At 32.8% G+C, this 27,201-nt stretch overlaps 1 protein-coding gene across 8 annotated transcripts in view; it reads right to left on the reverse strand.

Moving 5' to 3' along the window:
* Window positions 1-1,605: 1,605 nt before the first annotated feature.
* LOC139486791 (E3 ubiquitin-protein ligase MYCBP2-like) overlaps window positions 1,606-27,201 on the reverse strand; it is a 109,096-nt gene continuing 83,500 nt past the window's right edge. For 3 of the 8 annotated variants that reach the window (XM_071271755.1, XM_071271759.1, XM_071271756.1), the window contains exons 71-86: window positions 26,603-26,758; window positions 26,054-26,157; window positions 25,504-25,654; window positions 24,603-24,889; window positions 19,341-19,428; window positions 18,791-18,910; window positions 18,286-18,393; window positions 17,830-17,958; window positions 17,183-17,309; window positions 16,466-16,575; window positions 15,349-15,534; window positions 14,736-14,843; window positions 13,304-13,513; window positions 11,777-11,884; window positions 10,586-10,751; window positions 1,606-1,871 (exon numbers count right to left, since the gene is read on the reverse strand). In XM_071271755.1, coding sequence (XP_071127856.1) covers window positions 1,678-1,871; window positions 10,586-10,751; window positions 11,777-11,884; window positions 13,304-13,513; window positions 14,736-14,843; window positions 15,349-15,534; window positions 16,466-16,575; window positions 17,183-17,309; window positions 17,830-17,958; window positions 18,286-18,393; window positions 18,791-18,910; window positions 19,341-19,428; window positions 24,603-24,889; window positions 25,504-25,654; window positions 26,054-26,157; window positions 26,603-26,758 — 2,352 coding nt within the window. In that variant the 3' untranslated portion in view covers window positions 1,606-1,677. Of the gene's footprint in view, window positions 1,872-7,710; window positions 8,533-10,585; window positions 10,752-11,776; window positions 11,885-13,303; window positions 13,514-14,735; window positions 14,844-15,348; window positions 15,535-16,465; window positions 16,576-17,182; window positions 17,310-17,829; window positions 17,959-18,285; window positions 18,394-18,790; window positions 18,911-19,340; window positions 19,429-24,602; window positions 24,890-25,503; window positions 25,655-26,053; window positions 26,158-26,602; window positions 26,759-27,201 lie in introns of those variants that run through there. The other 5 variants (XM_071271758.1, XM_071271760.1, XM_071271757.1 and 2 more) reach the window with 2 other exon arrangements.

The following is a 27,201-nucleotide window of genomic DNA, read 5'->3' on the forward strand; positions in this document are numbered from 1 at the left end:
GCTATTAAATTGTCCAAACTAAGCTTTCGTATAGTTTTTCTTTCTAAAAGTATTCTATCTATAATACTAAAATTACGAGGTCCAATTTGTCAGCCGTCATCACGTAAAAACGACGAATAAAAAAATTCAACTTTATATATAACTAATATAGTACAAAGGTGTAGATTAAAAATTACACCACTCCAAGACCTTTTGTTTTCCACGTAATTAATATTGCCAATAATTAAGAAGTTCCGGGTCGAGTCCGATACCGATACCAATAGTATATTCACCTGTTACCGATTACCTTATCTGTACGTTCCGCATCTGACAGGCGCACCACCAAAAGGTGTATTCAGGATTAATATGTTATATAGTATTACACGGGTCATAATCACAGGGTTGACACTACTTAATTGTCAAATTGTTACCTATTGTAGTATTTTAATCAGTTAGACTTTCTAAGATAACAGTACGAATACTAAAAATCTGGACTAAAATAAGGCGCATATATATATATATATATATATATAGGTACAGTTTTTAATTTGTTAGCGGGCATGACGTAAAACAGCGAATCAAAGAATTCAACTTTATTTATGACTAATATAGGACAATGCTGTTGATTAAAAAGTACTACATTCCAGGACCTTTTGTTTTCCAAATAATTAATATTATCAATAATTGATAAGTTCCAGTTCGACGGGTTCAAACAGAAAGATTTGAAAGCAGAGAAAACTGTGTATCTTATAATCGGCATGACTTTATCAAATGACAATACTAATACTAAAATAAGGCTTGCGCATAGTTATATACTTTAATTCAGTCACGGACCTGCGATATCACGGGTGTGTTCTAGTATTAATAAGAATCAGACATTATGTGAATTAAAACATTTCATTTTCAGTAAAATATGTGTAAAATTGCAATATATGTTTGTAGGAAGTTTCCATGGGGGAGATAATAACTTTTCTTTCAAAAAGTCTTTATTCAAAAGAATAATATTTTAGGTTATCTCCCCTGAAAATTTATAAATAGCATATTGTTATTTCACACATATTTTACTGAATATATGATGTTTTATTTAAAATGATATCTGATTCTTATAAATATAGAAGACTTTTAGAAAGAAAAACTATATGAAAGCTTAGTTTGGACAATTTAATAGTAATTCAAAATAAACAGTTCCCCTTCAGCATGGAAATGAATATAATATAACTATACAAACTGATAAACTAATTTTGTCACAACATCATTGAAGTGGAGTTAAAGTCTTATAGGATTGTAAGTATGTTTTATTTTATCACCTTGCACTTTCACGACTTGACTGTGGTTTTCTACAGCAGTTGGTTCAAATTTCTGACCAGTTGAACAATTTGATTTTAAAAAACAAATTGCAATTTGGTCAAAATTTTGAATGAGTTGCAATTGGTGGAGAACAACACTAACAGTCAACTCACTGTAAGCAGAACAATAAATATATAAAATAACATTTTATAAACTACAACTTGATTGTTCCTATAAAAGAGAAAACATCGCTTGTACTTTTCACCAATAACGAATGCTAATTTCAAGATACTGTGATCAAATATTTTTGTTACATAATTTTCAATAAACAAGAAATTTCTCTACATCGTAATTATAGACGAACTGTGTCTAAACATTAAAATTTCTTTCAGTACCAATACAACTTGCATATCAAAATTCATTTAAATCTTGTAAAACATAATTATTGTCCACATATATGCCATCATATACTGATTTAGTTACTGCACAACTAAAATGTATGTGCATTCCTACAGACTCCACACCCGAGGGCAAATTCTTCTCCAGGAGGGGGGTGTTAACATGTAAGGGACACTCATCTCCATCCATAAGTTTACCTCTAGGCCCTGAAATGAAATAAAAAATTCTTTATTTCCATCAACATTTTAGAATGTTTGCAGATGTTCTACAAATAACACATGTTTCAGACAAAAATTCTCTACTGTAAAGTTTTTCTAATTTGCAGAATCTGTGCTTTGCAAAATGTGGTCATATGCAGTAATGAAAAACTTGGATATTAAGTGTTTTTATTTATCAATTAAACTGCTGCACAGTGAGTGTTGTATTGTGCATATTGAAAAAGTTGGAAGAATAAAACTAAATTTGGTAGAAAGCATTATAACAAAATGATAGTATAATGTCCCTGCAGATAAATTTGCTGACTGTGACTTTGAGATGAAGAACAGCAATAAAAGTGCTCTTCCTTTGCTTCTTCTGTGTTATTTTTACTGTGCATGTACTGATTTCATGCCATGGATTGATAAACCATATTTTTGGTTTTTCTATCATATCCCAAATGGACATAAAATTTGCCATGAATTTCACCGTTAAAGTCCTGTTTATTTAAACCTGTTGTATGTATAATCAGTCTGTATTATAGTCTTATATTGTAATTTTCTGTAGTCTCGTTATCTTTCTAAAATCTCATATTCTCTAAATATTCCCTGTAGTTTAATGAGGTGGTTGTTTGTTATTCGTGTCTGAGTGGTATGCAAAGACTTTTGTAAATGTATAGTGTCAGTGAACAAAACATTGTAGGTCACTAATGGCAGGCTTACTAAATATTTGAGTTATTTATATTTTCCTATCCCAAAGAGCAAAGGTTTCATAATGTAAGCCTTCCATTGATGAAATGAAAAGTTTAATGATCACATCAACCTGTTTTTTACAGCTGTAATTTAGGTAAATTATTTTCTGTGTGTATCGATAAGAAGTCCTGATTATTTCCTGTGTGTATTGATGATTAGTCCTATATGTCCAATATTTAGTACAAGTAACTCTCCTGGTTGAGCAAATCTCAATTAAAGTCAAGACAGCAACCCACATATTTTAGCATTGTAATCAATGACCAAATCCAAAACATAATACTTGCAAATCACACTGGATAAAGCAGGGAGATATGTTAAAATAATAATTTTATTATAAAATAATCAAATCAGTATTGGCCCTTGAGAAACACTCAGCATACAAAATAAAATTTTGAGTTCCTGCCTGAGTAGGTCAGCTTGCAACCTTCATTGAAAGGAAGAACCCGCCTGCCCGACAATGCGCCAGCCAGGAAGTGGAGTGTCTCCACAGAGAGGATGAGAATAGACATCTCATCTGCAGCCGGGTTTTGCAAGGTCTGCATCAGGGGATAGCCCATGTGGTGCTATTACAATTAGTAAGTAGCATGGTCTATCAAACTGGCGCTGGAATAATTTTGATCAAATTAGTCCCCGAAATGCTTGGGGATGAATGAAATTTTAGAAATGACCAGTGATAAAATTCCATCAAGGTCCAACAAGAGGCTGTCACAACGACAGCAAACCGGATTTATTAACATTTATTTGTGTCCTGGCAATATCACAAGAACCATAACTGATGAATGCTGAAAGTGAAAATCGTCAATATCAAATTTGACCTCCATTTTGTAGTCAGTATCAACATATTAAAATTTGAAAAGCTTAGATTGAATGGTTCATTAGTAAATGCAACAACGTGAATGGAAACACCATTTTACGATCTTTCAAGAACCATAACTCCTGAACGGTAAGAGTCAAAATCGTCATTATTGAACTTGACCTCTATTTTGTCATCAGTAACAACATATAAAAATTTCAAAAGCTTTGGTCGAATGGTTTATGAGAAAATGCACGGACACGACTGGAAACACCATTTTTTCAATCTTTCAAGAACCATAACTCCTGAACGGTAAAAGTCAAAATCGTCATTATTGAACTTGACCTCCATTTTGTCATCAGTAACAATATATTAAAATTTGGGAAGCTTAGGTAGAAAAGTTCATGCGTAAATGCACGGACACGACTGGAAACTCCATTTTTCAATCTTTCAAGAACCATAACTCCTGAACGGTAAAAGTCAAAATCGCCATTATTGAACTTGACCTTCATTTAGTTGTCAGTAACAAGATATTAAAATTTTAAAAGCTTTGGTTGAACGGTTCATGAGTTAATGCACGGACAACACTTGATTGCCGCCCGCCCGACAGACCGACAGCACGGCCGCCCGCCGTACATCCCCAAATCAATAACCGACATTTTTGTCACAAAAATCCGGTTAAAAACACAGATGGAACAGCTGAGTGCCCCAAAGGATTTAGGAGAGTGGACTTATTCACCTTCAATAAAGTCAGGAGAAAAAGAATGATAATAATAAAATAATGATAAAATACACATATTGACATATAAAATCATAATAATAAAATATACATTTTGCAATGATATCATAATGCTTTGTGTTAAGAATTACCTAACAAATCTTGTGCATACTTAATTGAAGAAGATGACACTCTTATATACCTGCAGTAACTATCAGAGGACCAGCGTCCTAGTACTTTGACCAAATGGTCTTCAATATGTGCTTTATCTGCAGTGGTGGCAGCTCCAATGCGTAGGCTATGACCATTATAGTGATCGGGATTGAAGCTACATAAACTAAGTACATGTTTAATGCAATTAATGAAATAATTTCTTTCTTAAGCTGAAGAATTTTGTGAGATAAAAAATGGATCAGAAGGGAGATTAGGAATTAGATTTTTTCGAGTTCGAAAATATTTGATTAAAATTTTATAAGGACAATTCTGATTTTGTACTTTATGAAGTTGAATATCTATACCCTTCCTGAAGGGATCTGTTTTTGACTGTTTCAGTTTCAAAACGGTCATATCTTTATGAAATGTAATATGTTAGAGTGAGTAGACCATATTCGCTGCATAATTCGTTCATATCCGCTTACATCCAACCTATATTCGAAGATTTGATATTTTTAATGTAGGTTTCAGAAATTTTAGTATATGAAAAAATTGTTTGATAAAGGAATTAAGTATTGTTTTAAAAATTGAAGCAAACTAAGAAGGAAATATAAGTTGTTCATGTACCATGGGGGACACATTTTCACCGCAATGTATGATATGACCATCCTCATTATCCTGGTATATTATAAAAATAAATATATGTAATTTCATGAATAAGCTTCAGGCATTTTCATGAATAAGCTTCAGGCATCATTCCCATGAGATTTTTCTCACAAATATTTACTTTGAGACTGCACACGATTGCCATATAAATCTTGCAGACAGCCAAACATTGTTTAAAGCACCTGCATATTTCTTTATATGTGCCAATAACCTTGAAAATGGGGCAAAGATGAATATCAACTGTTCGAATATTACAAGCAGCCTTTATCGTCTATTTAGGCAAGAAAATGGCAAAAAATGTGTCAATGGCAAATATGAACCACCCACTCTACTCTGGAAAAACAGTTTTGAAAGTGTTTAAAATCAGACTAGAGCTAACAATCACAAATGCCAGCAATGATATAAAATTTGTAGAAATGGATTCATGTATAAAATAAAGGATTTCAAACTTCAGGTCAACACCTTTCCTTTCATGGGGGATATCACATATTGAAAGTTGGCAGGTCTGGAAGTCATATTATTTCTTTCTCTTTACAGAGAAAAACTCGTATATCTCTTAAAACGTGATATGAATAAACAGCTGCGCCATGAGTGCATGATACGCCAGTCGTCTTGTGTGAAAGTTTTATGCAACAATCATAAATAGTTTCTGAGAAAGTTTTAAGCAATAGCCATATATTATTTTTGAGATACGGCGGGACATATGACACCACCCCCACCCCCCCTTCCCTCTTTTTGTTTACAAAAAATCTAAATATCACTAAAACAAAATTTTGAATCAAAACCAAAAAGTATACAGATCTTTAGATTAATATAGCAAACAAGTGTGTAAAGTGTTAAGCAATAATCATAAATTGTTTTTGAGATACGGTGCGACATGTAAAAAAAACTCCCCCTTTTTTACAAAATACTCAATAACTCAAAAATAAAATGTTGAATCATCACTAAACAGTGTACAGATCTTAAGATTAATATAACTAAGTAGTGTGTAAAGTTTTATGCAATAATCAACCAGATGCTCCGCAGGGCGCAGCTCTATACGACCGCTGAGGTCGCACCCTGAACGGTTAGGGCTAGTATGGACACAACATTCAAACTGGATACAGCTCTGAATTTGGATTGTCATTAAATAGTTGACACAGCATAGGTTTCTGACACAGAATGAATGTGGTCTAATGAACTTGAAATGGTTTTTTTTTTGCTTTTGAGCAATTCACTATGCTGTTGAATATTAATCCTTTGAAATTTGAAGAAATTTTCTGAAATCTGAAATAAGAAAAATTGAACCCCACCAATTTTTTTTTCACCTCCACCTTTCCTTTATTCCAAAAATGATCTCAATTCAAATTTCTAATGGAGTTTTCAACAATAACAACTCATTTATATACATTTTAAAATATAAAATGTTATATAGTCATGATTTAAGTTGATTTGACTACTATTCTGGACAAAGAAAGATAACTCCAATGCAACATTTTATATTGGCAAATTTCCAATGAAGTTCATTAAACTAAAGTTTTTTTAGCACTATGCATAAAGATAGAATTTGGAGGCACAAGGTAATGATTTCTATTGGTTACTTCCAGTTCCTGCTTCACAAAATTTGTAAACATTAAATACAACCTTTTTTTACACGCCAACATTCAAGAGAATTCGAGTACTGCAATTGGTCATAAATGATAATGTTGGAATGGGTGCGACATCAAACATTTTTTATAGATTTATGTCTCTTGGAAATATTGGTTATATAGAAAAATACATTATTAGCTCTCATGTGTAAAATTCTTGCCAGAATTTTATGAAAATTATAGCATAGGTTTATATCGGTATTTGTTTATGACACTTTCAAAATTAAGTGCAGATCAAATATTTTTAATGAGGTTACTGGTATGGAAATCAAATTCCATTTGCTTTGAAGCCTTCATTTCTCTATTATTTTTATAAATTTTTTAAAAATAAATCTTTCTTTCAGCTTTTGGCCATGGATAGATAAAATATGTGCAACAGAGACATTGGAATTTTTATTGATTTGCATTTACTATTTTGTTTATAAATCAGACAGCTAGTTTTCTTTTTTTAATAATTTTTCATTTTTCGTTTTAGGGAGCATGCTTTGTGGTGAGGTTTTAACTCATTATTGAAGGCCTTACAGAGGCCTATATTTTCTAACTTCTATCAGTAACTATGAGTATTCTTAGAACAGTACTTTTTGCCTTATGTCTATGATGTTTTTTTAGACTTCATGCAATTCTTATTAGTCAAACCCTTTCCAAATAACTTTTACAGATTGTTCTAATTTTGGGATGTATTAGTACTGTTCCAAGTTAGTAGAGGGTTTATGTTAAACCTTGTCTCATCCCTAAGAAGCATATAAATGAGAAGTTATAGATTGTCACAACTTGTCACATGTGATTTGATTTTATTATTTGGTCACACATCAAGCCATTGGTTTTCCATTTTGTCATGTCAGCATCTTTTATAGCTCAGAATATGGTACAAGTTTTGCTTATTGCTGAAGGTTTTACAGTGACCAATGGTTGCTTACATCTATGACATTTTATCTCTGGTGGAGAGTTGTCTCATTAGCAATCCTACAAAATCTCTCCAATTTCATAATGTAGAACATCATTGCCACTTTTTGTGTTACAAAATAATCAAAAATATGGGAATGTCTGCAAAGGGTCTGCAATTATCATTTGAGTTTCAAACTATATAATCATTCCAAATGACATAAATTGCATCTAATACCAAGAAGAAAACCAGACAAATAAAATATTATATTTAATATCACAGATCAAACAAAGTAATTATTAATATAGCACTAAATTACACATTTAAAACATTCATTAACAAACAAAATATGGTTCTTAGGAACATGTTTCACATTGTATTTTGTCTATACTGATTCAGACTGTTTAGGTCTTATATTCCTATAAATTGAATAAGTGCATAGCTCCTAACTCTGCTTTCATTAGATTTTGTTTCACAATAAGGGAGCTTAATCAATCAAAATTAAGAATAGAAAGTATTTCAATATTTTTCAAAATGCTTAAAAATGCTTCTTAAACTAGATATTCTAATCATACCAGTTTCAGGTAAATATCTGTCTGAATTACTTCAAATTCATGATTAATGCTAGTTAATGTCTTTCAGCCTTAATTAAGCAGAGCAATAAATATATAAAATAATGTTTTATAAACTACAACTTGATTGTTCCTATAAAAGAGAAAACATCGCTTGTACTTTTCACCAATAACGAATGCTAATTTCAAGATACTGTGATCAAATATTTTTTTACATAATTTTCAATGAACAAGAAATTTCTATACATAATAATAAAAGAAGAACTGTGTCTAAACATTAAAATTTCTTTCAGTACCAATACAACTTGCATATCAAAATTCATTTAAATCTTGTAAAACATAATTATTGTCCACATATATGCCATCATATACTGATTCAGCTGCTAAATAATTAAAACGTATGTGCATTCCTACAGACTCCACATCCGAGGGCAAATTCTTCTCCAGTAGGGGGATGTTTAACATGTAAGGGACACTCCTCTCCATCCATAAGTTTACCTCTAGGCCCTGAAATGAAATAAATAATTTTATATTTCCAATTATTTTAGGATGATTGCAGATGTTCTACATAAACACATGTTGTAGACAAAAATTCTCCACTATTGAGTTTTTTTTAAATCTGAAGAATCTGTGTTTTTAAAAATGTGGTCACATGCAGAGTAATGAAAAACTTGGAAATTAAGTGTTTTTATTTATCAAATAAACAGCTGCACAGTGAGTTTTGTATTGTGCATATTGAAAAAGTTAAAATTTTAGTTGAAAGCATTATAACAAAATGATAGTATAATGACCCTTCAGATAAATTTGCTGACTGTGACTTTGAGATGAAGAACAGCAATAAAAGTGCTCTTCCTTTGCTTCTTCTGTGTTATTTTTGCTGTGCATGTACTGATTTCATGCCATGGATTGATAAACCATATTTTTAGTTTTTCTATCATATCTGGACATAAAATTTGCCATGAATTTCACCATTAAAGTCCTGTTAGAGTGAGTGGACCATATTCGCTGCATAATTCTTCGTTTCCACTTACATCTGACCTACATTCGAATATTTGAAATTTTTTATGTAGGTTTCAGAAATTTTAGTATATGAAAAAAATGTTTGATAAAGGAATTAGTTAATTGTTTTAAAAATGAATGCAAACTAAGGAGGAAATATAAGTTGTTCGTGTACCATGGGGGACACATTTTCACCGCAATGTATGATATGACCATCCTCATTATCCTGGTATATTATAAAAATAAATGTATGTAATTTCATGAATGAGCTTCAGGCATCATTCCAATGAGATTTTTCTCACAAATATTTACTTTGAGACTGCACATGATTGTCATATAAATCTTGCAGACTAGCCAAACATTGTTTAAAACACCTGCATATTTCTTTATATGTGCCAATAACCTAGAAAATGGGGCAAAGAGGAATATTACAAGCAACCTTTATCATCTATTTAGGCAAGTACTGGGTAAAGGCACACAAATTTTACAGAAAAAATTGCAAAATGGCAAAAAATGTGTCAATGGAAAGTATGCACCACCCACTCTACTCTGGAAAAACAATTTTGAAAGTGTTTAAAATCAAACTAGAGCTAACAATCACAAATGCAAGCAATGATATAAAGTTTGTTGTAATTGATTCATGTATAAAATAAAGGATTTCAAACTTCAGGTCAACACCTTTCCTTTCATGGGGGATATCACCCATAAATATGGAAAGTTGGCAGGTCTGGAAGTCATATAATTTCTTTCGCTTTACAGAGAAAAACTAATATCTTAAAACGTGATATGAATAAACAGCTGCACCATGAGTGCATGATACGCCCGTCATCTTGTGTGAAAGTTTTATGCAACAATCATAAATAGTTTCTGAGAAAGTTTTAAGCAATAACCATATATTGTTTTTGAGATACGTGAGACATATGACACCCCCTCCCCCCTCTTTTTTTTTAACAAAAAATCTAAATATCACTAAAATAAAATTTTGAATCAAAACCAAAAAGTATACAGACCTTCAGATTAATATAACAAAGAAGTGTGTAAAGTTATAAGCAATAATCATAAATTGTTTTTGAGATACGGCGCAACATGTATAAAAACCCTCCCCCTATTTTACAAAATACTCAATAACTCACAAATAAAATTTTGAATCATCACCAAATAGTATACAGATCTTAAGATTAATATATTAACTAAGAAGTGCGTAAAGTTTTAAGCAATAATCAAAAATTGTTTTTGATATATGGTGCAACATGTGAAAAAAACCACCCCTGTTTTAGTTACAAAGTGCCGTAACTAAAAAAGTTTTAATCTTATTTTCACCAAAAAGTATACAGATCATTTGACCATCATAAGAACTATAATAAGTTTCATGAAATTTGGATAAGTCGTTCTCAAGTTACAGTGCGACATGTTAACACCGGACAGACAGACGGACAAACACCGGACAGTTGTATAACATAATACGTCCCTATAAATTTTGACGGGTGTATAAAAATTATCACAATAATAGATCAAAGGAAAAATTGAGAAATAGCAATAAATGCTTTCATTGCATACTTACCAGCTGGGCATCTTGGAAGTTCTAGTTTAGGTATGTTTGTGATACGTTGGAAGTCGTCATGACAGGCATTACAGAAATGTGTTGTACCAAAACAGAAGAATACAGCCACGGAACAGCAGTAACGACATTTGTATTCCAGGAAATCTGTTCCATGCTTTGGACAGACCTGAAAAAAAAAAGATTGTAATTTATTAATACGTGTATTGCTGCAACTTTCATAATTTCCATACTGTGAAAGTACTTTTATTGGTGGATACCAATTTATGTGGTTTTCATGGATGGCTTTACCCATAAATTTTAGTGTCCAAAGAATTAAAACAACTGTTGTCCAAATCAAGACATGGAAATAACTCCATGCAGGTTTGACTACTTAGGAACAGGCATGTAATCAAGAGCAGCAAACACACTATGAATTTCATTTACAACTTCAGATTTATCCATTTCATCTTTTAAAAAATACACCTTTGACTTTTAATTGTCATGAAGAATTACGTTTATATATGCTTCAGACAAAAGTTTTCATTGTGTGTTTATTTTGTAGATGTATCATTATTTACTATATGGTTTCATGGATTTAATTTTCAATCCATATGGAATCATAGATTGGTCTGAACTGACCTCCAAACCTTTAATGATTCTGTAATGAGGAGTACCCAAATTGCATCCATGCTTAAATTCACATCATCAAAAGTCTAATAACAGAGCTTTTGTTTAATTTCTTCAAATATTTTGAACAATTGGATATTAGTCCATGCTTACTCTTCATATTTTAAGAAATGGATACTTGTAACATATTGTATTTGCTAATTATAAAAAGATCATGTTTTGATGACGTTGCATGGTGACTTTTCTGTACATTTTGATTTTTCAGTAAACAGCCAATCTGTTGATAAATACTGTGAACGTTTGTGTGTATCTAAATATTTTTACCTCTGTTGAAAGACGTGCATAGTATTAACTCATACAAAAACAAATTGTTTAGTCTCTAGGAAATCTTGTAAGATTTCCGTTGCTATTTTTGCTAAATAGGTGCAATTTGGGTACCCTCACTTTATAAGATGAAATTTACTTGGGTACCAGTAGGTAAACAAAACAAATTATCTAAGAATATTAATTATCTTCCCAAAAGAGGCATGGTTTGTGAATCAGCTGTATAAATAAAGTGCCAACATATAAGTTAAATAAACTAACCTGAGCCCTAGAGACATCAGAACATCCCCCACACACTAACTCCTGGGGATCATACTCCTCTACAGCTCCTGCCTGCTCTTCACATCTAGCCTCTCCACCATAGTATGCCTATAATTATCAAACATCATGTTAGTTTTAACAAATGAGTACAGTGTTTTCCATTCGGCATTTAAGCCGGGTGTGCCGACCACCTTCTTTTGAAAGCCGACCACCTTTCGATTTTAGGAGGTGGTCGGTTTTTTTTTCAAATTTCGGATTTTTTTCGGTTCCGTACCGTTAAAATTTGAATACTAATCGCGCCTCGCTGATTTGTTTTCATTGACAAAGATGGCGTCCAATCGTCAAATTTCAATGTTTTCATTTATCAATCGGGGTACAAGAAAGGCAGATGACGATGATGATAAAGAAAATACTCGACCAAATAAGTTAAATAAAATTAATAGTTATGTTGAAGTTGTGGAAATTGAACAAAAATCAACCAAACAACGGAAAAGACACGCAAGTGAAGACAAATATGAGCAAGACTTCAAATGGCTTATAGTCACAGAGGAAGGATACTACTGTTCTATGGGCCAAAAATACGGCACAAAAGCAAGAAACAGGACATAAAATTGTAAATGAAAGAAGAGAGAAAAGAGATAAATTGTTGAATAAATCAAATCAAAGAATATTTGACAATTAATATGACTACGTCTATTTATGTTTGTTCAACTCCATTAAATGTGAATATTATACTAATCTTTATTTTTGTGACCCCCACGTGCACCCACAGTAAATTAAAAAAAAACGGGTGGACATTTAAAAAAAAAAAAAACCACCCGGTTGCAAGTGATTTTTTTAAAACACCCACCTTCCCTTAGTGAAAAAAGGAAAACACTGGAGTAAACTACATGCATGCACAGCTAATAAGTATTTTTTACAAATGCCATAATTCTTTCAAGGGTCAAATTTGAAATATGTTAATATCTCATTATGCAATTACATTGCAAATTTCCTGCCAAATACCAGCATGTAATATAAAAATGTCTTGAAAACTTTACATTATAAAATTACAGAGGGACAGAACCTGTCAAAAATCAAATTATATGATCTGACCACTTAGTGACAGAGGTATAAAACCTAGAAGGATTGATAGTATATAGAAAACTGGCAACCAATTCAATACTAATTCTACTAAGAATCAGATGTAATAACATATCAACTTCTTCTGTCTCTATACAGTATATTTTCTCTGATAGTCATTTGCTTTTTCTTGTTTTCATTTTGATTTTTGCTTTTGTGGCAATATAGATATATTGCAAAAAAAAACCAAAACAAAATGGAAAAAACAAAATGACAATCAGGAAAAAATGCTTTATAGAGACAGAAGAAGTTGGTTTTGTGTAATGGCTGTTTTATTAAATTTTCTGTCATTATGACCCACTGAAGTATTCAGGTAAGCAACTATAAAGCCTTAATCCAGATACTACAGTAAAAGTTACTTCTGTACAATGAAGAATGTATGAGTTATAAGGATCTAATACTTACTTTGTTACACTTATAACAGACATAGTATGCATATCTATCCATAGCAAATCCTGCAGGATCTTGATAGAATCTTGCCCCTAGTGTGGTAATAGCCTCTGCCTTGTGTAGACCTTCATATTCCAGCCTCATCATGGCCTTCCTTCTGACATCCTCAAATAATTCCTGGATTGGCTTTAGTAAATCTCTTAACACAGGATGGTCAATTGTTGCCTAAAATGTGTGATAGACATTTTTCATTTAAAGAACCGATACTTTGTTTATTATTATATTGCATCAGTATCCATCCAATTAAAATTATTATATGCCTACGTTAGATTTTTAATTTGAAACTTTTAAATAAAAGAAACTATTTCAGTAGGTAAAATAAACATTTTTAAAGAAAATTAAGCCTTCAAGATATACGTGTACTAGTACATGCATGGTGCCTTTCTATACATCATATATTTTGCATGTATTGACCAGATATATTCTTTTTGAAATTTGTATTTTTTGTTTAGCTTTTTCAATTATAAATTCATATTGATTGCCATAGCGCACATCTACAAAGATTTTAATATTTACACATAAAACAATCAATATCCAGCCATAAAAATCCAACTTGTGAGAATTTAACAAATTGAAAATAATTCTTTCAATGCATCCGTCCTTAAAAATCAAAACTTGACATTTAATCCTTGTATACTTAAGTTTAAAACCATTTACTGTAAATTCATTTAATTTCACGGGTACCATATTTCATGAGTTGTAAAAATTGTTACATTCTTGATATCATGGTTTGCCAAATGTTTGTAAACAAGCCTATAGACAATTCATTCTTCATTCAACATGTAACTTTGTGGTTTCCTTATTCAAACAAAAACAACAAAATTGGTTTCTTCCAAATGATAAGGAATCCACAGTAAGTTAAAACTGTCAAGAACATATTTTGAAAGAGAAAAAAAAACTAAGGCAGAGCTACCACAAATCTAATTTAAAGTTACAAATACTGATTTACACATTCCATTCAATTGAAATATTGCAAAAAATTTATTAAGTCAGACTAAGCCGCTTCAAAAATAGTTCCAATGTCCCATTGCACATCTTTTATATGTACACAGGCTACAACTAAAAAAAGTACTCTATTTTTGTTCTTTAAAACAATTTATAAATAATTAATTATCTTGATAAAGAAAATAAATTACATTTCAAACAGACATTCAAAGGGCATTACTTAAAGTATACTATAAGTTCGATAAAAATCTGGCAAGAGTTGTACCCATGAGAGAGCCAATGAGGCCATTTTCCATTAATTTAAATTTCCAAGGGGCATAACTCTTTTTAAAAAGTTGATTGCCCGGTATTTCTATGTCCTTGCAATGCATTCACAAGGGACTAAAATATATAAGCTACTCTTACTTTCAAATTTATACACTACTTAAATTGGAATACATACCTTACAAATTGGACAAAGTGAGAAACCAAATGTTATCCTTGGTCCAACCCATCTCTTACTTAACACATTTCTCACACAGTGCGAGTGGAAGACATGGTGACATTTCAACTGAAAAAGTAAATATATTATCTGTCTGATAAAATACTGAGAATAAATGTATTTTTACTTAAAATGACAATAATTCTATTATTGCTATAAAATTTCAAATGACAGTCACAGGATTTGATGATTTCCAATTTTTTATTCTATGCAATCTACTTTTACTTGAATCAATGATTGAAGAATTATCTAATAGATCATTGGACAGACTTCCAAGATTACTATATTCTGCCCACTTTAGAAAGCAGGGGGTTTATCATACTAAAGCCATATCACAGTTACTGAAAGTAATTTGTTTGATAATATTTAAATCAAGTCTTCTTTGACTCACATATATATATATATATATATATATATATCAGCTCCTCTTAGGCTCTACTTCTAAATAGATTTAATACAGTAATGTCATGAATGCAAACTTCATAACAAATTTGTGCAAAGATTTTCAATATTGAAAGAAAATGATCAACAAAAATTCTTGTTTCAAAAATGTTTTGGATATCAATATCAATACCTGTATAGCTGGAGCAGCTTCAAGAGCTTCAGTGAAGCAGATCATGCACATGTCGTCTGCATCCTGTTTGAGAGAGTCCTGTTTACCACACCTATGTAAACATGGCAGGCATGGATCTTCATCTTTTATACCTCGACATGGATGACCACATTTCAATGTTTTTATGCATGCTGTCTTAGCATATTCCTATAACCAATAGAATAAAATTACAGTAATTTAACAAGAATGTGTCCATAGTACACAGATGCCACACTTGCACTTTCATTTTCTATGTTTAGTGGACTGTGAAATAGGGCTCAAAACTTTAATATGACATTAAAATTAAAAAGATCATATTTTAGAGAACATGTGTACTAAATTTCAAGTTGATTGGACTTCAACTTCATCAAAAAATACCTTGACCAAAAACTTTAACCTGACGCGGGACAATGGATGAACAGACCGAAAAAACAACATAATGCCCATTAATTAGGCATAACAAGAATGTCTTCAAAGTACATGGATGCCCCACTCACACTATCATTTTCCATGATCAATAAACCATGAAATTGGGGTCAAAACTTTAATTTGGCATTTAAATTAGAAAGGTCATATCATGGGGAACATGTGTACTAAGTTTCAAGTTGATTGGACTTCAACTTCATCAAAAACTACCTTGACCAAAAACTTTAACCTGAAGCAGGACGAACAGACGCATGGACGAATGAACGAACGAATGAATGGACAGACAGACGGATGGACAAATGGACACACAGACCAGAAAACATAATGCCCCTCTACTATTGTATCGTAGGTGGGGCATTAAAAGTGTTATGTATAAACCTCAATTATTTGGTATACATTGGAATCATTATAAGATATAAATCTAACAATACTGTTAGAGAAAATAATTACTCACAGAAAACCCATAAACTGTTTGTATTCAATATGGAGTGCAAATTTTTTAAAACGTAAGTCCCAAAATCTCATATATATGAAGTTTAGCTGCATTCCTATTTGCGGTTCTTGATCACATATATAGAGTAAAATTTGCATGTTCCTCAGAAAACGGAAGTTAATTTTGTTCAATTTTTTGAACTTATTACAAAATTTTAATAATTTTTAAATCATATTATACCTGACACTCTGGATCTACACAGACATTTCCTATAGCTAGTAAACCTGTATTACTGGTAGTGCCGCAGAATCTACACACACCAAGACCTGATTTTGCTGTTGACTGTTTACCTGTCAGAGAGTTTACAACTCATTACTTTATTTAGATGGTTCTAAAAAAATCTATATAGAAACATATTTCTTACTTATAACCAGCATTATTATTTTGAACGAAATGGATTTAAATAAGACTTAAAGAGTACACTAGTTTTCTTTTTGTATCAGAACACATCTCTCCCATTTAAAAAAAATCAAAATGGACTGTGGATTCATTTTTAATTTTAATTTTTTTTGGGGGGGGGGGGTACCAAATTTTGGTGGATTGAGGAAAAAAATATAATTTCATGGATATTTGATTTCATGGTTTTGGCAAAGTCTCCATACAAAGCTAAGGAAAATTTGTACTTTGTTGCAAACTTAAATCTGTGGTTATCCTTGACCAACGAAGTCCACGAAAATTGATATTCCACTAATTAAAATGGATCCGCAGTATTATAAACTTATTATTGTAATTGACTTCATGGTACAGGTAACTATAAAACTTTCAACCCAACACAACACAACTTACCTTGAAAAATTAATAAACAGTAAATACAACAAAACTATAAAAACAGTTAATACAAAATGCATGTAAAAATGCTGTGACAACTTAAACTGCATAAAGCTCCTTAAAACTTACCCTCTCTGAATTCCACCATAGCTTTGAGTGTCCTGGAATCAGCTAAAGCCATCAACCAGAATAACTTAGTCCGACCACATCCTTCATGGAGGTCAACTTTAATGGCTTCTTCTTCTTCCTTAAATACCTGTAAAGTAACAGAATATGTGGTAATTTCTTATAAATTCTACCCTTAAATTTATAGTAAGAATAAATATGATCACTCTTTTGATTCTTGTTTATTCAACAGCAATCAAACAGTTCATGTATCATAGGTGGGTCCAGGGGGCCCCCCTTTTGTGGGAAAAATTTGGTTGATTATATAGGGAATCACTGAAGCATGACTGGAGCCCCCCCCCCTATAAAATGTTCTAAACTCTTTAGATGATTTTATTCTTTTTTATAGATACAACCGTGCAAGGACTGTTAAGCCAGTCAAGGTCATTCAAAACTTCTATCTTCTTTTATAGATATTATAATGTAATAATTTTAAACTTACCAATATTACTGCAACAGATACACATTTCGACAATTAATGTCTTTTCAGTGATATTGATGCCAAAGTAGTTTGAAAAAAAAATAATAATAAAACTTTCATTAACTAATGTAACTGCAAAAAGAATGTGTAGCCAAAGTGCCTTAACCTGGTACCCATTACTGGTACTAACCTGTCTCTGATGATTTCTGTTTTTCCTTGGTAAATGTAAATATCTATCACAGTCAGCACACAAATTACCACATTCTGTACATAGTATGATGGCTTGTGTCTCTCCGTCATCATGATTGTCACAGGTTGGCTGAAATAAAATGAAATTTGGCAATAATAATAACATTTCCCAAAATGCAGCAATGAAACCTGTATCAGTTTTATTTTTCAGAGCAGTAATTAGCAGATGTGGAATTCTGATTCCCTTTAAAATATTTGAATGTCAGAAACAGCAAGATATGTTATAAATAATTCAAGAGTAAAGGCAAAAAAAACAACAATAAAAACAGATAAGAAGGTACATGATATGCTTTAATGTTCTGCAAAAACATTTTATTCAAAGGGCCATAACTCTACACCAGAAATTGATATGATCAATTCATTTAGAAAAGGTATCAAAATTTAAAGAACTACTTACCCTAGGCTGACCATGTTGACCATTAGGACTACTAACCCACTGACCAGAGGTCAAACGTTCTACATGGTCTTGGTCTAGTACACAGAGAGATGACAAGGACAACCACATCTGTAAAACAATCAGAATGAGTTACTATTTGAATTAGGAATCTCAAGGTATGATAAATTGATTTATTTTACATGGAATTAAAATTTTACTTTTTCTATGGCCATATCTGTTCGCAATGTTTTATTTACCCATTTTTTCTTATCCTAAATTCTAATCTTTTGTAAATTTACAGGTAGAAATTTTTCATAACTTCATCTCAATCCAGAAATTTACAAAATTAAACCCCCAAAATTCCTGACTTTACAGAAATGTGACAGATTTTTAATAAAACAAAGGAAGTTTTAAACAACACCTACTTACCAATATAACAAGATAAGAAGAAAAAGGCCAAATATATCTTTTCATTATTTTAATTAAATATTCATTGAATACTTGTAAAATATCCTATACAACTTACAGTGGGTGTTTTAACACATGCTTGAGGAGCTCTAACATTTTCATCTAACTTAGTCAATGCTAATATAGCTTCAGCTACTGCTGCCTTGGTAACTGTTGCCCAGGTTTCTGACAATAATCCCTGAAATAATACAATAAATCATTTTAAATTGAAGTACACACATCTTATATTTTAAATTTAAAAGAAATTAAGCTATTCTTTTTTTTATTCATTTTGAATATCGATTTGTTTTGGCATTAAGCATCACTGAATAGACATTTATAGTTAAAATTCACATCTGGTGCAGTAAAATTGGTACCTTTAATGTTATTTGCATATCAAGATATAAATACCAAGAAAGTTAAGATAACCCTACTACATCATTAATTCCCCCACATGAAATTTCGTAATAAACTCCAGTTAAAACTTTCACATAAAATTTGAATTAAGTTCAAATGAATCCTTTTCAAAAATTGCAGATTTTCACTATTACTAACTTTGTCACAAGTACCACATTATTACAAACAATCAGTCTACCCTTGGAAAATAAAACAGTGAATAATGATCTTACAGAAGCCATATCCTGTATAAGACTGATAATCTTATTTGCCATGGCGGAATCCATCTTCCCTCTCATCCACCATCTTGATCCAGTAGAACTATAAAACATAATTTTATGAATTTCATGTTTTGTACATGGCTTCATTCTGAAGTTGTTTTCTCCATAAAATACACTTGCTTTTCATTTTGTGTTTGCTGATTTGATTTTGTGTCATTGCATATACCACATATTCACTGTGCTTAAACGGCTGTGGGTAACTTAAGTTACCCACAGCCCAAGATGGCGGACTCTAAACTTGTTGATATTTAATTCATACAAAATGTACCTTTTGCGACGTTTTTCATGCAGAATGTAAATATTTATAGGATTATTGAATAAAGAAATGACTAACAATTACCATTAATTTGTTAATATAGAGTTCACTAAAGCGCAAGGTCAACTTTAAAAAATGCATAAGATGTCCGTAACTTTTTTATTGAAACTAGGCAGACTGTCCGTAACTTTATTTTTAGATGTGGGTAACTTTTGATTTAAAATTTTAAGAATTATAATTTCAACAATTGGAAGACAATTAACATCATATTTGTAACATTCGCGGCCGTTTATACTACTCATTCACCACCAAATGTGATTTTATTAACGCATCATACTTACACCACAGAAGTTTTATGTGGGGTTTGTGGTACTCCATCCTGGTTATGGTTTGAACTTTTATTTACTGATGTGCGTCTTATCGACGTTTTTCGCTTGTCAGACCAAGGCTTTTCCATACTCTTTAATGTTTTGAGTTTAATTATATGTTTGCGTTTTACCTTCACCTCTGTTTCTTTCTATGTGTATTTTGATGAATACTCTTTGACGCGGCTCGGTATTTATACATCCCACCAGTTAGTTTTAGTGTTATGATTTTTTGAATACGTTTGCTAGTATGTTTTTTTTCTCTCTTTGTACGTTATCAGGGGTTGTTAGACTATTAAATTACCCTGTTGTCCTACGTAGTTATTTATATTTTTATATACTGTGTCGAATTGTTACACTATGTTGACTGCTCTTTTCCTTTTAATGTCACTGACTTTTACCTATTGTGTCTTTTAGTTTTATTCAGTTTAATGAGATTTAATGCAACTTGCATACAAATGAAATATGCAGCTAGCTGTAAAACTAGGTTTATTCATTTATACAAAATGTCCTTTCTTTAAGTTTTCCCATTTACTGTAAATCTTGGCCAGAGTGCCGCAATATCACCGTGCGCAACGTCCCAGTGTGTCCAGATTGACACCCCTTTTATTTTACTGTCAATGCAGATGGGATTTGTTTTTGTGGGGATGAGAGAAAAGTATTTTTGGCTTTTTCAAAAAAGACGGAAAAATTTTGTGCACTTAAGTCTCATATAGTCTATCCACTGCATGCCTGTGCAATTTGGGTTCCCCTCCAAAATCCTGGATTCACGCTACCCTTGTCGTTGCTGGCAGAAAATCAGTAAGTGTATACATGCTACATGTATGTGTAAAAAATACTTGTGTAGTCTACTTGTTCAAAAATAAAAACGAACTAGAGGCTCTCAAGAGCCTGTATCGCACACCTGATTCTACTTGGGTTTTTGAAATCATATAAAAAAATATAAAATTTGGCTAAAAGTGACAACACAACCTCATTTATAAGGAAAGGAACATGTTTAATTTCATTCAAAAGTCCCTAACTGGCGGCCATCTTGGATGACGGATCGGCTACAAAGTAACAACACTTGGTCAGCACCTCATAAGGAACATTCATGCCATGTTTGGTTTTATTCCATTCAGTGGTTCTCTAAAAGAAGTCATTTGTATGCATTTCCCATAGGGTCCTATGTTAAACTAAGTCCCCTGCTGACGGCCATCTTGGATGATGGATCGACTACAAAGTAACAACACTTGGTCAGCACCTCATAAGGAACATTCATGCAATGTTTGGTTTTATTCCATTCAGTGGTTCTCTAAAAGAAGTCATTTGTATGCATTTCCCATAGGGTCCTATGTTAAACTAAGTCCCCCGCTGGCGGTAATCTTGGATAATGGATCGGCTACAAAGTAACAACACTTGGTCAGCACCACATTAGGAACATTCATGCCATGTTTGATTTCATTCCATTCAGTGGTTCTCTAAAAGAAGTCATTTGTATGCATTTCCCATAGGGTCCTATGTTAAACTAAGTCCCACGCTGGCGGCCATCTTGGATGATGGATCAGCTACAAAGTAACAACACTTGGTCAGCACCACATAAGGAACATTCATGCCATGTTTGGTTTCATTCCATTCAGTGATTCACTAAAAGAAGTGATTTGTATCCATTTCCAATAGGGTCATATGTTAAACTAAGTCCCCTGCTGGCGGCCATCTTGGATGATGGATCGGCTACAAAGTAACAACACTTGGTCAGCATCCCATAAGGAACATTCATGCTATGTTTGGTTTCATTCCATTCAGTGGTTCTCTAAAAGAAGTCATTTGTATGCATTTCCCATAGGGTCCTATGTTAAACTAAGTCCCTGGCTGGCGGCCATCTTGGATGATGGATCGGCTACAAAGTAACAACACTTGGTCAGCACCCCATAAGGAACATTCATGCTATGTTTGGTTTTATTCCATTCAATGGTTCTCTAAAAGAAGTCATTTGTATGCATTTCCCTTAGGGTCCTATGTTAAACTAAGTCCCCTGCTGGCGGCCATCTTTGATGATGGATCGGCTACAAAGTAACAACACTTGGTTAGCACCACATAAGGAACATTCATGCCATGTTTGGTTTCATTCCATTCAGTGGTTCACTAGAAGAAGTCATTTGTATGCATTTCCCATAGGGTCCTATGTTAAACTAAGTCCCCGCTGGTGGCCATCTTGGATGATGGATCAGCTACAAAGTAAAAACACTTGGTCAGCACCACATAAGGAACATTCATGCCATGTCTGGTTTCATTCCATTCAGTGATTCACTAAAAGAAGTGATTTGTATGCATTTCCAATAGTGTCCTATGTTAAACTAAGTCCCCTGCTGGCGGCCATCTTGGATGATGGATCGGCTACAAAGTAACAACACTTGGTCAGCATCCCATAAGGAACATTCATGCTATGTTTGGTTTCATTCCATTCAGTGGTTCTCTAAAAGAAGTCATTTGTATGCATTTCCCATAGGGTCCTATGTTAAACTAAGTCCCCGGCTGGCGGCCATCTTGGATGATGGATCAGCAACAAAGTAACAACACTTGGTCAGCACCTCATAAGGAACATTCATGCCATGTTTGGTTTCATTCCATTCAGTGGTTCTCTAAAAGAAGTCATTTGTATGCATTTCCCATAGGGTCCTATGTTAAACTAAGTCCCCCGCTGGCGGCCATCTTGGATGATGGATCGGCTACAAAGTAACAACACTTGGTCAGCAACCCATAAGGAACATTCATGCTATGTTTGGTTTTATTCCATTCAGTGGTTCTCTAAAAGAAGTCATTTGTATGCATTTCCCTTAGGGTCCTATGTTAAACTAAGTCCCCTGCTGGCGGCCATCTTTGATGATGGATCGGCTACAAAGTAACAACACTTGGTTAGCACCACATAAGGAACATTCATGCCATGTTTGGTTTCATTCCATTCAGTGGTTCACTAGAAGAAGTCATTTGTATGCATTTCCCATAGGGTCCTATGTTAAACTAAGTCCCCGCTGGTGGCCATCTTGGATAATGGATCGGCTACAAAGTAACAACACTTGGTCAGCACTCCATAAGGAACATTCATGCTATGTTTTGTTTCATTCCATTTAGTGGTTCTCTAGAAGAAATCATTTGTATGCATTTCCCATAGGGTCCTATGTTAAACTAAGTCCCCCGCTGGCGGCCATCTTGGATGATGGATCAGCTACAAAGTAACAACATTTGGTCAGCACCCCATAAGGATAATTCATGCTATGTTTGGTTTTATTCCATTCAGTGGTTCTCTAAAAGAAGTCATTTGTATGCATTTCCCATAGGGTCCTATGTTAAACTAAGTCCCTGGCTGGCGACCATCTTGGATAATGGATCGGCAACAAAGTAACAACACTTGGTCAGCACCTCATAAGGAACATTCATGCCATGTTTGGTTTCATTCCATTCAATGGTTCTCTAAAAGAAGTCATTTGTATGCATTTCCCATAGCGTCCTATGTTAAACTAAGTCCCCCGCTGGCGGCCATCTTGGATGATGGATCGGCTACAAAGTAACAACACTTGGTCAGCACCTCATAAGGAACATTCATGCCATGTTTGGTTCCATTCCATTAAGTGGTTCTCTAGAAGAAGTTCAAAATGTAAATTGTTAACGACGAAGACGACGGACGACGACGACGGACGCCGGACGCCAAGTGGTGAGAAAAGCTCACTTGGCCCTTCGGGCCAGGTGAGCTAACAATGATGTTTCAACAGTTTATCTGCTATGATCGGAAACAACCCTCCGAACTAGGCGATTCGGGTACCCCGACGTTATAAAAAAATGAGACCCGAGTTTTGCGGATTTATCGTGATTTTTTTCATATTTTTCCCAATTTTGTCTTCCATCGATACAATGAATTATATCATACTAGACATCTACTTCGTTTTGTGAATATGTATTCGATGCAATCTCTATCATCAGTTTAAACATTACATCCGCGTATGTCGATTCTTTGAAAGTTACGGACATCTCTAATGGTATGATGAAAAAAGTTACGGACAAGTTGTTTTGAAGTTACGGACAGCCTAAGTGTTTTTTAAAATCGTGCTGTGATCGTTTATTTTGTAGAATTTAATCACCTTTCCAGTTTAGGGGTTTCCCTAAACGATTAATACAACTTTTAAATTCAGTTGTTTAATTGATGCATTCGTGGTATTGTTATTCTATAGAAGAAAAGTATCTAACCGACGCAAGGCGGCTCCATCTTGGGCTGTGGGTAACTTAAGTTACCCACAGCCGTTTAAGCACAGTGATATTATTTGTTTATCTATTTAATATGTATTTCAGTGTGAATTCATTATGTCTATTTGTAATAAATTCCATGGCTTAACAATCCCTTATTCTCAAGGTAAAACTATCATATTTGATGAACAAACTAACCATGAGATAGAAAGTACTCTAAAATTTCTCTGATTTGCAGAATTAAACTGTTAAATTGAAGAGCTCCAATGCAAAATGTGAAATTTGATATCATGAAGTTGTAAGCAAAAAAAAGTTCATGGGAGATTCTATGATGTCCTGTAATGGTGGACAAAACAAAAATAAGATGTAATTTACCTTGCAGATTTACTATCTAGTTGACATTCAGACAAGGTCATACTAGTAACCCCTTTCTGTGGACCACTGGCTTTGATCTTGGTCTGGACAGTCAAAGCTTTACCGATACAAGCCAGTAAAACATCTAGGATTCCTGGTTTGTTGACATCATAGACCTCGTTCTCATCTTCCCTACTAGCCAGACTAACAATACTATACTCTGATGGGGGAAGGTTAGGGACAGACAGAATACTGGCTAAGGTAAGTGGTTTGGCTTCTGGCAAGACTCTACGCAAGACTGATATAACCTGAAATATTGAAGATATTTTGTTATCTGCCACAGTTATTTACATAATCAATTTAATGAAGTCCGTACTGGTAGTGATTCATTAAACTATCTCATTTGAAATCATTGAAACGTTTTCATTAATTCTAATAATGCTACTGGGTGATTATCACAAAATTAAGAACTCACATTCTGAATTTGATAGATATTTTTTTTCTTCAATGGTATTAATTCACCATGCATTTTTGTCCATTTTTCAAAAATCCCAATAACTTCTGAATTTACAGCATACTTCTTAGTCCTTTGACCCTAATTTGGTACCCCTCTTTCAGTTTTTTTATTCTTTTTTTATTTGATTATATGAAATTTAAATATTTTACCTATGTCATATGTCATAAGATATCTCATAAAAGCTGCTTTCCCATTCCTTTAACTATTTATTTTGACCTTTAATATCAAATCTTGAAGTCCAATACACAGTTGAGTATGTTTGTTTTTATGATAAAGCTGTCAATATTATCAGAGTATGGTTATGATACCATATTACTTTTCAGTTACCGGTTAAAACAACATTTAACTTTTTTTCATTTCAATATACGAAATACATGTACATTTACAAATTTTGTTTTCACTTACTTGTCTCTGTATCCTAGGAGTTCCAGTGTGTAACAAGCTGAACAGATCCTGTAACAGGGGATACTGTTGTGCCAGATAGGTTCTTCCTACTCCTGAACCACTTAAAGCTAATACCATGGATAACAGCTCAAAACAATAGGCATCCTGGTCACTGTCAAATGAAACATTTAATTAAGTTATGTACATATATTTAAATCTCAAATATAAACATAAACTTCTTAATACGTTCATATCTATAAAAGTATTTGGGTTTATGGTTTGTGGTGAAAAAATATAACTGCTTATATAAAACCTTTTTAGATACAAAAACTGTATATTTTATTCATTAAGAATTCCAATAATATCCAATGATTGATCAAATTTTGACCAATTCATAGCTTTAACATGCTTTTATATAAATTAAACCTTAACTTAGAAAGAAGTCAATTTTATCATGGAGATAAGAACTATTGCTTTAACATGTTTCAATTTACCAGATTCCTCTCCATAATAGTGAGATATGTGTGATAAATAATTAGAAAACTGTTTTAACACTGTTACACTAACATACCTGTTTTCAGAAAGTGTAGGAGTTTTACCAGTCAGTGAGCTCTCCCATTCTTCTCTTATCTTGGAAGTTTCCTTTCTTATTCCTTGTACTATGTGTGAGCAAACCTTTCGAGTAAAAAAAACATATTTATAAAAGATAAGATATTTGAATTTTTAATAAATATCTACTGTAACAATCATTAATCGAAGTTAAAACTACACTAAACAATGAAATTAACTTTCACTGTTGCAGCTGATTCAGCCATTTACAGTATTTTGTTGTATTCATGTAGTGAGAAGTTAAGATAGCTATAAAACCCTTTTCTACAGAAGAAAATGTCTGTACCACGTCAGGAATATAACAGTTGTTATCAGTTTGGTTGATGTGTTTAAGCTTTTGAATTTGCCATTTGATGCATGACTTTCTGTTTTGAATTTTCCTCGGAATTCGGTATTTATGTTGTTTACTTTATACTGATGTCATCAGTTCATTGAATATTTTAATGTTGTGTTTTTTTCTGATTTAGAAAAGTGTTTTTGTTTGAAATACTCATTGAGATCATGGTCATACCTGTTTCTGTAGGTGTGACAGTTTACTTCTAGAGAACAGTATTCCCACCATGTGTTCTTTTAGGTCATGGTCACCATCCATACTGTCTGCAGGTTCTAATGATTTCTTCCTTTCTTCACTGTCAGCTTCTTTGTCAACTATTAGTTTGCCAAATACCTAAAAATATTATAATAGATATTTAAGTGTTTCTGTAACATAATGTGTATTTTTTATCCATTTATCAATTTGGTGCACTCTAAAATGCTGTGTATTTTTCTAGAAAACAGTGTAGGGTTTTACAATGTGCATCTGTTATCTCAAAAAGAATATTAATATTGTACATCATACATGTAAAAGATTTACAAAAAGAAAAATGGGGGTTACCGGGCAAATTTTTTCAAGGCATTCAAATGGATAAAACCAGAGGATTCCGAAAATCTGACAAACTATCCAAAACATGACAAGCCAGCTTCCTTAATTTTAAACAGTTTATATATCTAAAGTAGTAAAAAGTTTAATAAGGAGTTTTTTGAGCCACTTGATTTCATTTTCATATTATGTGAAACCACCCTTAAGCATTATGAATATATTTATTTGTGAGTTCTAATAAGAATCTCTAC

Source organism: Mytilus edulis, chromosome 8, assembly GCF_963676685.1.
Source record: "Mytilus edulis chromosome 8, xbMytEdul2.2, whole genome shotgun sequence".
Lineage (NCBI taxonomy): Eukaryota > Metazoa > Mollusca > Bivalvia > Mytilida > Mytilidae > Mytilus > Mytilus edulis.